Here is an 11,866-nt window from a genome sequence, read left to right on the forward strand (position 1 = left end):
AAAAGGAGACTTGAGAGTTTCTCTGAGATGAACTGATGACATCCCATAAACTAACTCTGCTGGACTGAACGCTGTTAGAGCATTTCCCTCTGAAGGGGCACTGACTCCTCGAAGATGGATGCTTATTTGATTGATCAGGTTTTGGTTTGGGACATTTAAGATGTTAAGTGTATGAAAATGGGAATATAAATAAATGACATAATTTTCTGCCTCTGTTATCCAATTTTATTCTTCACCAGCATCATCATCCTACATCAGCATAAAGAAGCCATAAGTCAATATGGACAGCCCACACATGGTTTAAAATAATAAATAAAGAAGAACCAGCTTCATAGTGGCATCCAGGGAGACGGACTGTTCCTTTTCAATAGCAGGTATTCTTGAGACAAAAATAACTTTCAGTCAACACTGTTGATCGCCAGTGGAAGTGATAGATACGTGAGGACATTCTACACCCATATGCCACCTGTATTAGGTTCACCTGTTAAATCTCCTGCAATCCAAATACAAAAGTCTTTCTGCTGAAACTAAGTCAGAGATGTGATGGTTCAACATCTTGGAGGCTGCAGTTCACGATAATGTCGCACTGGATTAGAGTGCATTGGACGCATGATCACCTAGATGAAGGTAGCATATTCATTAGAAGGCCGTGGTACAGGATTGAATTGGATTTAGATACAGTTTGTGTATCTAATATCTCTTTCCATGTTAAATACAGCGTCCTTACCGCCCTCTGTGACATTCGCACTGACAAGCAATAGCTTTCAATACCATACTTACTTTATACAATGCATTCATTTTAAAATTCATTTCACATGTTTTAATGCTAGGCCTGCACGGTAGTGCAGTGGTTAACACTGTCGCCTCGCAGGTTCAAACCCAGCTTGGGGTCCTTCTGTGTGGAGTTAGCATGTTCTCCGCGTGTTAGCGTGGGTTTTCTCCGGGTTCTCAGGTTTCCTCCCACAGTCCAAAGACATGCAGGTTAGGTTCATTGTTGACTCTAAATGTCCCGTAGGTGTGAATATGAGTGTGAATGGTTGTCTGTCTCTATGTGTCAGCCCTGTGATAGTCTGGTGACCTGTCCAGGGTGTACCCCGCCTTCACCCAATGTCAGGTGGGATCGGCTCCACCCCCCCGCGACCCCGAATGGGATTAGCGGTTACACATAATGGATGGATGCTTTAATGCGGTCTTATTATCTTAAGATGTTATCCTGCGATGTCTATTTGTACTGGATAAATCAATAAAGCTGGTTCCAATCCATTAAGAAAAGCAGTCAACATGTGCAACTATTTCACAGGGAATTCATCATTGTGTTGCATAATGAAATGTGATTTACTTCAACAAAATGCATTAGATCTAGACAATCCTAACTAGAATAATGTCTCACCTGCCACACACCGACGATGGCATTGGCTATAAGAATGAGTAAAATGACAAAAGGCTCCACAAAGGCAGTGATAGTCTCCTCTCCCTCCTCAAACCAGGCCAGCACCTGAAAACCATACCAGAAACATATCATTATTTATTAAAAGACATTAGCTTACACCGATGAGAGTGAGGGACAAAAACACTTCAACTTTATCGTCACATTCTTGAAATTCGACCTCTGCATTTGATCCATCCTAAGCAGGAGCAGCAGTGGGCTGCTGTTGAGCAACTTGGACACTTGGACCTGCAGACAGTAGGAGCTGGGGATCCAACCGTCCAAAGACGACGCGCTCTACCCACTGAGCCACAGCCGCCCCAAAAAACTAGACAGAACAAACAAAGTTGTTGCTACCTGTCTGATAGCTGATTGAGATGTAGTGGGCAGGCAAGAGAGACTGTGACTGCAGTGGTTCATTCCTATAATGTGAGGGTGAGCCAGACATCATCCCACACACTCCTTATATAAAACTGTATGGACTGGGAGAAAAGATCAGATCAGATCAGATCAGACAGTTACGTCTGGTCTGAACTTTAGTCTACTGCTGCTAGCTATGCATGTATTCTCTTCAGTGTGGGCAGTTGTTTTTAATACTTCTCAGTCCAACTGTGTAGGAATGCAAACATGTCAGCCATCAAGAAGACTGTAACTCAGATGAACACAGTTAGACATCTATCATATACACTATACAGGTGCAGCTCATAAAATTAGAATATCACGAAAAAGTTCAATATTCTTTGTCAGTTATTTAAGAAAGTGAAAATATAATATATTATAGACTCATTGCACATAAACTAAAATGTTTCAAGCATTTTTTCATTTTAATTTCGATAATTAAAGCCTACAGCTCCAAAAAGATAGAAAAAGGTATCTCAAAATATTAGAATATTTCATTTTGAGTTTCAGAAAATTGCTATTCATACAGAATAAATATTGTGTATCTCTCGGTCTAGTTCAGTACACGCAACCACAATCATGGGTACGCTGCTGACTGGACAGTTGTCCAGAAGATAATCATCGACACCCTCCACAAGGAGGGTAAGTCACAGAAGGTCATCGCTGAAAGTGCTGGCTGTTCGCAGAGTGCTGTATCGAAGCATGTTCACTTAAAGTTGACTGGAAGGGGAAAATGTGGTAGGAAAAGGTGCACAAGCAACAGGGTTGACCGCAGCTTTGAGAAGATTGTCAAGCAAAGCTGATTCAAGAACTTGAGAGAGCTTCACAAGGAGTGGACTGAGGCTGGAGTTAGTGCATCAAGAGCCACCACTCACAGACGTCTTCAACAGATGGACACAGCTGTTGCATTCCTGGTATCAAGCCACTCCTGAACCAGAGACAACATCAGAAGCATCCTACCTGGGCTAAGGAGAAGAACTGGACCATTGCTCAGTGGTCTAAAGTCCTCTTTTCAGATTAAAGTAAATTTTGCATTTCATTTGGAAATCAAGGTCCCAGAGTCTGGAGGAAGAGTGGACAGGCACAGAATCCAAGTTGCTTGAAGTCCAGTGTGAAGTTTCCACAGTCGGTGATGATTTGGGGTGCCATGTCATCTGCTGGTGTTGGTCCACTGTGTTTTATCAAGTTCAAAGTCAACGCAGCCGTCTACCAGGACATTTTAGAGCACTTCATGCTTCTGTCTGCTGACAAGCTTTAAGGAGAAGCCAATTTCCTACTCCAGCAGGACTGAGCACCTGCCCACAGGGCCAAAACTACTACTAACTGGTTTGCTGACCATGATATTACTGTGCTTGATTGGCCAGCCAACTCGCCTGACCTGAACCCCATAGAGAATCTACGGGGTTCAGGTCAAGAGGAAGATGAGAAACATCCAACCCAACAATACAGATGAGCTGAAGACCGCTATCAAAGCAACCTGGGCTTCAATAACACCTCAAAAGTGCCACAGGCTGATCGCCTCCATGCTACGCCGCAATGATGCAGTCATTTGTGCATTTATACGCTCAATACCAAGTATTGAGCGTATAAATGCACATACTTTACAGAAGTTGGACATTTCTGTATTGTAAATCCTTTTTTTGATTGATCTTATGAAATATTCTAATATTTTGAGATACCCTTTTTCTTTCTTTTTTGAGCTGTAGGCTGTAATTATCTAAATTAAAATGAAAAAATACTTGAAACATTTTAGTTTATGTGTAAAGAGTATTATATATTATATTTTCACTTTCTTAAATAACTGACGAAGAATATTGAACTTTTTCGCGATATTCTAATTTTTTGAGCTGCACCTGTATTATTAGAAGCTCTTACTGCCATTTAGCTTGTTGTTTCTGAGAAAATGACCCTACAATGACTCTGTGTGTCAAAAGGAATGAATTAATGTCCCATAATATCATAAAGCAATCAGCCTCAGTAAGACCTAAGTATCTGACTGGGGCTGAGGCCAAACACATTTTAAATGGCATAACTCTTAATAGCAGTTTAATACAGAAGTGCTCTACTGTCTGTCATAACACCACCAAGAGATTTACATTACTCTACTAAAATTACTAAAGGATGATATATATTATAAATATATAATTAGGTTATTATCAGTTAGTCATTCAGACTATGAATAACTTACTTTCCAACAGTCCAAAACCCAGAGATATTCAGTTTACACACAAAACAGACAAACAAATCTCACATTGAAGAAAATGGAACAAGACAATGATTCATATTTTTGCTCGATGGAGACTTAAACAATTAATTAATTAATTATCAAAATAGTTGGCAAATACTATTTTGTCGATCCACTAATCGACTATTTGTTACATCCCTAATATATATGCTGACATGCAATGGTTCAAAAACATTTCTGAACTGTTCTCTCAACACCAAACGGAATCATGCAAACAGAACTAATGAAAACTCATTTAGTTTTCACATAAAACTTCAACTGATTTTAATTTGCTTAACTGGATAGTACGGGAGTGGGGGGGTTGTGTGTGTGTTTGTCCGATAAGAGCCCTCCCATTGAGCGGTGAGGGCCCAAATTAGGTCTTGAGTGGAGCTCTGTTCCTCTCGGACAGCAGCCGCTGACACCTCTGGATCACATGACTGGACATGGCACGCTACATACCGGTTCTCACACAGCCACAGGGGGCCTCACTTATTCAAATGTTCTTCAGCCAGCTGCTAATCTACTGTGCTGTCCAACAAAGAACATGAAAAATGTAAAATTGCAGAAATTAATCCTGCACCCAGCTTTCTATCTATCAAAAACAATCCCGATTTGGTGGTTGATTTTCCCATAAAAACTTTAATGAAAATTAAAAAGTGGTTGTACATGAAGCCTCATCTTTCCACATGACATCACAACAATAAAAAGTGCTGCTACTACTATGTAGAGAGTAGACGTTGGTTTGATTTAGCTATGGGGAGGGCTTGGACAGCGACACTGATGCTGATGATGCTATCACATAATGGCCACTATTAAACATTTATCTGTCCAACACTCAGAGTCAGAGGCCCGAGGGAGACCAGGGTAAGTCATTACACAGCAGTCATGCTTGACCACTCAAATGTCTTACTTGGCACATGCTGATAGCAACTCGATGCTGCTGCTGCTGTTGTCACCATTCCTCAGATGGGTTGCCGGCCTTCTCAGCTGCTTAGCTCTCTAATGTGGGAATGTAACCCCAGCCGGGTTAAACAAACTGAAGACGTTAACACATCAGCACTATGCGCTTCATAAATTGCCCCCTGCCATTCAACACACAGGGCTTAATAATAATCCCATCTGCAATTCTGACTTCACATAAACACCCTCTCAACTCGAGGTGGAAAGGAAAAGCTATTTGTAGGATGCTGTGACTTGTCGTGAGATTCCCTCAACTTTTTAGGTTCTTTCTCTCGGTTACTGTAGTTACAGAGTAGGAGCCAGGAGGAGTGATAGTGGGAATAGAGAAGAACTCATCGATCCAGCAACCTAAACAAGACAGCTTTTCAGCAAACAGTGCAAGACAATGTAGTAACATACTTACAAAAGATATACATGCAGCCAACAGAAGAATTCGAACAAGTAAATCTTCAAATTGTTCAAGGACAAGCTCCCACAAAGATTTCCCTGCAGAGAAGAGAGCTGATTAAAAAAACAATCCATCACAGAATGACAGTAACAACATGGGTAACAGTAGTGCTTACCTTCCTCTGCTGGTAACTCTGTGTGTAGAGGTGTGGGAGTCAATCCAGGGACCGCACAGGAAACAGACAAAAAGAAAAAGAAAAGAAAAAGAAGGTAAGTTGTGTATAAATACTTCTTTTTTAAATTGCCAGATGGAAACATGCAGTTCCTGTTTCATGATGCGGAAGTGACTCCTCCAACAAGAGGAGGTCAGTTTATTCTGTGAGACTGAGTTAAATCTCACACAAATACGAGTTGGTGTCAAATCCACCAGCATGTTTCCAGGTTCACTTGAAATTTACATACATACTGTACAAGAGGGGAATACTTCTAATGATGTAGTGAAGGTATAGCTCTGTTTGACTATTAAACAAGAACCAATCATACAGCAATATTTAATGCTTCTTCACAAATCAGGTTTACACTTAGTCTACTCAATATAATGTAAATGTTGAAGTGATTTAAGGGGAGGGTTGTAAAGGTGATATTAATATGAACCAGCTATTTAAGCCTGGAACAAGAGAGATTAAGGTGACGGATAACGTTACTACAATGATCCTGTGGCCACTGTTCAAATGCCTGCTGGATCTCTGGGCACATGGGCTGATGTGTTGCTGCTCTGCTTTAAGAAACATCCAGCAAAGCAACTGTGGTCACCCTATTTTACCTCTACTGCCACCAATGTCACAGTTATGATGTTTAACAATCACAGTCAACAGTGTTACACTGATGTTACCATACCTAATAGTGTCTAATGTTCAACAGTGTAACGCTGATGTTACCATACCTAACACTGCCCCCATGTTCAACAGTGTTACACCAATGTTATCATACCTAATACTGTCCATATGTTCAGCAGTGTTACACTGATGTTACCATACCTAATAATGTCTAATGTTCAACAGTGTTACGCTGATGTTACCATACCTCACACTGCCCCAATGTTCAACAGTGTTACGCTGATGTTACCATACCTAACACTGCCCCAATGTTCAACAGTGTTACACTGATGTTATCATACCTAATACTGTCCATATGTTCAGCAGTGTTACACTGATGTTACCATACCTAATAATGTCTAATGTTCAACAGTGTTACGCTGATGTTACCATACCTCACACTGCCCCAATGTTCAACAGTGTTACGCTGATGTTACCATACCTAACACTGCCCCAATGTTCAACAGTGTTACACTGATGTTACCATACCAAATAGTGTCTAATGTTCAACAGTGTTACACTGATGTTACCATACCTAACACTGCCCCAATGTTCAATAGTGTTACACTGATGTTACCATACCTAATAGTGTCTAATGTTCAACAGTGTTACACTGATGTTACCATACCTAACACTGCCCAAATGTTCAACAGTGTTACACCGATGTTACCATACCTAACACTGTCCTAATGTTCAACAGTGTTACACTGATGTTACCATACCTAATACTGTCCTAATGTTCAACAATGTTACACTGATGTTACCATATCTAACACTGTCCTAATGTTCAACAGTGTTACACTGATGTTACCATACCTAACACTGTCCTAATGCTCAACAGTGTTACACTGATGTTACCATACCTATTAATGTCTAATGTTCAACAGTGTTACGCTGATGTTACCATACCTAATAGTGTCTAATGTTCAACAGTGTTACACTGATGTTACCATACCTAACACTGCCCAAATGTTCAACAGTGTTACACCGATGTTACCATACCTAACACTGTCCTAATGTTCAACAGTGTTACACTGATGTTACCATACCTAATACTGTCCTAATGTTCAACAATGTTACACTGATGTTACCATACCTAACACTGCCCAAATGTTCAACAGTGTTACACCAATGTTACCATACCTAACACTGTCCTAATGTTCAACAGTGTTACACTGATGTTACCATACCTAATACTGTCCTAATGTTCAACAGTGTTACACTGATGTTACCATATCTAACACTGTCCCAATGTTCAACAGTGTTATACTGATGTTAAAATTCCTAACACTGTCCTAATGTTCAACAGTGTTACACTGATGTTACCATACCTAACACTGTCCTAATGCTCAACAGTGTTACACTGATGTTTCCATACCTAATAATGTCTAATGTTCAACAGTGTTACGCTGATGTTACCATACCTCACACTGCCCCAATGTTCAACAGTGTTACGCTGATGTTACCATACCTAACACTGCCCCAATGTTCAACAGTGTTACACTGATGTTACCATACCAAATAGTGTCTAATGTTCAACAGTGTTACACTGATGTTACCATACCTAACACTGCCCCAATGTTCAATAGTGTTACACTGATGTTACCATACCTAATAGTGTCTAATGTTCAACAGTGTTACACCGATGTTACCATACCTAACACTGTCCTAATGTTCAACAGTGTTACACTGATGTTACCATACCTAATACTGTCCTAATGTTCAACAATGTTACACTGATGTTACCATACCTAACACTGCCCAAATGTTCAACAGTGTTACACCGATGTTACCATACCTAACACTGTCCTAATGTTCAACAGTGTTACACTGATGTTACCATACCTAATACTGTCCTAATGTTCAACAATGTTACACTGATGTTACCATATCTAACACTGTCCTAATGTTCAACAGTGTTACACTGATGTTACCATACCTAACACTGTCCTAATGCTCAACAGTGTTACACTGATGTTACCATACCTATTAATGTCTAATGTTCAACAGTGTTACGCTGATGTTACCATACCTAATAGTGTCTAATGTTCAACAGTGTTACACTGATGTTACCATACCTAACACTGCCCAAATGTTCAACAGTGTTACACCGATGTTACCATACCTAACACTGTCCTAATGTTCAACAGTGTTACACTGATGTTACCATACCTAATACTGTCCTAATGTTCAACAATGTTACACTGATGTTACCATACCTAACACTGCCCAAATGTTCAACAGTGTTACACCAATGTTACCATACCTAACACTGTCCTAATGTTCAACAGTGTTACACTGATGTTACCATACCTAATACTGTCCTAATGTTCAACAGTGTTACACTGATGTTACCATATCTAACACTGTCCCAATGTTCAACAGTGTTATACTGATGTTAAAATTCCTAACACTGTCCTAATGTTCAACAGTGTTACACTGATGTTACCATACCTAACACTGTCCTAATGCTCAACAGTGTTACACTGATGTTTCCATACCTAATACTGTCCTAATGTTCAACAGTGTTACACTGATGTTACCATACCTAAAACTGTCCTATTATTTAACAGTGTTACACTGATGTACCATACCTAATACTGTCCTAACGTTCAACAATGTTACACTGATGTTACCATACCTAATACTGTCCTAATGTTCAACAATGTTACATTGATGTTACCACACCTAACACTGTCCTAATGTTTAACAGTCAACAGTGTTACACTGATGTTACCATACCTAATGCTGTCCCAATGTTCAACAGTGTTACACTGATGTTACCATACCTAATACTGTCATAATGTTCAACAGTGTTACACTGATGTTACCATACCTTAGTGTTTAATGTTCAACAGTGTTACACAGATGTAACCATACCTAATACTGACCTAATGTTCAACAATGTTACCATACCTAACACTGTCCCAATGTTCAACAATGTTACACTGATGTTACCATACCTAACACTGTCCAACAGTGTTACACTGATGTTACCATACCTAACACTGTCCCATTGTTCAACAGTGTTTCACTGAGGTTACCATACCTAACACTGTCCAAATGTTAAACAGTGTTACACTGATGTTACCATACCTAACACTGTCCTAATGTTCAACAGTGTAACACTGATGTTACCATACCTAACACTGTCCTAATGTTCAACAGTGTTACACTGATGTTACCACACCTAACACTGTCCCAATGTTCAACAGTGTTACACTGATGTTGCCATACCTAACACTGTCCTAATGTTCAACAGCGTTACACTGATAACATTGTTAACACTGTCCTCTCGGTAATGATTCATTTGTTACTTTGTAAGAGACAGGAAACCCTTGAGGTCACCAATGATGACGTCAGCCTAATGACTTCATGGAGCTGGGTAACACCGGCCGATGATGATGATGATAATGATGATGGTGATGATGACAACTTTTAGCCCATATCCTGAATACTGTGCTCTCACTCACTGATGATAATACATGTTGAACCGTGTCTCATGTGTGGTTACACTGTAGAGATATGTAGTCTGGTCTAACGTTACAGTGAAGATATAGTCTGGACTAACGTTACAGTGTAGATATAGTCTGGACTAACGCTACAGTGTAGATATAGTCTGGACTAACGCTACAGTGTAGATATAGTCTGGACTAATGCCACAGTGAAGATATAGTGTCTGGTCTAACGTTACAGTGAAGATTTATAGTCTGGACTAACGTTACAGTGTAGATATAGTGTCTGGTCTAACGTTACAGTGTATATATGGTCTGGACTAACATTACAGTGTAGATATAGTCTGGTCTAACGTTACAGTGTATATATGGTCTGGACTAACATTACACTGTAGCTATAGTGTCTGGACTAACGTTACGGTGTAGATATAGTCTGGACTAACGCTACAGTGAAGATATAGTGTCTGGTCTAACGTTACAGTGAAGATATAGTCTGGACTAACGTTACAGTGTAGATATAGTCTGGTCTAACATTACACTGTAGATATAGTGTCTGGACTAACGTTACAGTGTATAGTCTGGACAAACGCTACAGTGTAGATATAGTCTGGACTAACGCCACAGTGAAGATATAGTGTCTGGTCTAACGTTACAGTGAAGATTTATAGTCTGGACTAACGTTACAGTGTAGATATAGTGTCTGGTCTAACGTTACAGTGTAGATATAGTCTGGACTAATGTTACAGTGTAGATATAGTTTGGTTCAACGTTACAGTGTAGATATAGTGTCTGGACTAACATTACAGTGTAGATATAGTGTCTGGTCTAACGTTAAAGTTTAGATATTTTCTGGTCTAACGTTACAGTGAAGATATAGTCTGGACTAAGGTTACAGTGTAGATATAGTCTGGACTAACGTTACAGTGAAGATATAGTGTCTAGTCTAACGTTACAGTGAATATATAGTCTGGACTAACGTTACAGTCTAGATATAGTCTGGACTAACGCTACAGTGGAGATATAGTGTCTGGTCTAACGTTACAGTGAAGATATAGTGTCTGGTCTAACATTACAGTGAGTATATAGTCTGGACTAACGTTACAGTGTAGCTTTAGTCTGGATTAACGTTACAGTGAAGATATATAGTCTGGACTAACGCTACAGTGTAGATATAGTTTGGTTCAACGTTACAGTGTAGATATAGTGTCTGGTTTAACGTTACAGTGAAGATTTATAGTCTGGACTAACGTTACAGTGTAGATATAGTGTCTGGACTAACGTTACAGTCTAGATATAGTGTCTGGACTAACATTACAGTGTAGATACAGTCTAGATATATAATCGTACCGTTTGGGCCCCATTTCTCCTTCTGCCGTTTCACCTCGTCCAGGGAAAGTCCTGTGCTTTCATTGACGCAGAAATAAGTGTAAACTTCTTCCACACTCTTCGTGTGAGAGTTCTCCATGGCGGACAGACGGCTGCTTCCCTCACAGCTGGACTCGGTGTCTTCTGGCTCTTTAACACTGACAACACTTTGAGAGGAATGATGAGTTTGTTAAGTGAGAGCTGTGATACTCGGACACTCGGATAGCTATCGTTAGCTACTGACCGCGGTCTGGCGTGTAGGGGGACAACCGGGACCCGGTTCAGATTCTCTCCACGACAATTACCAAAGAAATGTTCTGCTGAGCCAAATCTCCTCTTTCCTGTTTGGGTGAAGGTTACTCTGAGCGTCCTCTTATCTCCGGAAATGGTGGGAGAGTGTCTGCAGCAGCGTGTTGTGTTAAGGACTGCATTCACCCGGTCCAGTCCTCTGTGCTGCCGTGCCGTGCCGTGCCGTGCCTCACCGTGGCGCAGCTCTCTGTGGCTCCACACGGTGCTGACAGTCTGCTTTATCAAAGTGCCTCACTGCTGCCCCTCTTCCCTGCGCTGCATGTGGACTCATATCATTGGACGAGGGCTGTCAGCTGCGTTCAAACAACCAGGGAGACGAGGGAGGACACAGGAAGACATCTAACCCTAACCCGGGTAGAAATAAGGAAGACATCTAACCCTAACCTGTGAGAGGACACAGGAAGACATCTAACCCTAACCTGTGAGAGGTCACAGGAAGACATCTAACCCTAACCTGGATAGA

The 11,866-nt window shown here is 40.5% G+C and overlaps 1 protein-coding gene across 3 annotated transcripts in view; it reads right to left on the reverse strand.

The window, feature by feature from the left end:
* LOC141768730 (sarcoplasmic/endoplasmic reticulum calcium ATPase 2-like) overlaps positions 1–11,663 on the reverse strand; it is a 50,730-nt gene extending 39,067 nt beyond the window's left edge. Inside the window, exons 1-5 of one of the 3 annotated variants that reach the window (XM_074637034.1) lie at positions 11,339–11,662; positions 11,077–11,261; positions 5,576–5,593; positions 5,416–5,498; positions 1,391–1,495 (exon numbers count right to left, since the gene is read on the reverse strand). In XM_074637034.1, the coding sequence (XP_074493135.1) occupies positions 1,391–1,495; positions 5,416–5,498; positions 5,576–5,593; positions 11,077–11,194 (324 nt within the window). In that variant the 5' untranslated portion in view covers positions 11,195–11,261; positions 11,339–11,662. Of the gene's footprint in view, positions 1–1,390; positions 1,496–5,415; positions 5,499–5,575; positions 5,594–11,076 lie in introns of all 3 variants that reach the window. The other 2 variants (XR_012594194.1, XM_074637036.1) reach the window with 2 other exon arrangements.
* Positions 11,664–11,866: the final 203 nt, after the last annotated feature.

This window comes from Sebastes fasciatus, chromosome 6 (genome assembly GCF_043250625.1).
Source record: "Sebastes fasciatus isolate fSebFas1 chromosome 6, fSebFas1.pri, whole genome shotgun sequence".
NCBI lineage: Eukaryota > Metazoa > Chordata > Actinopteri > Perciformes > Sebastidae > Sebastes > Sebastes fasciatus.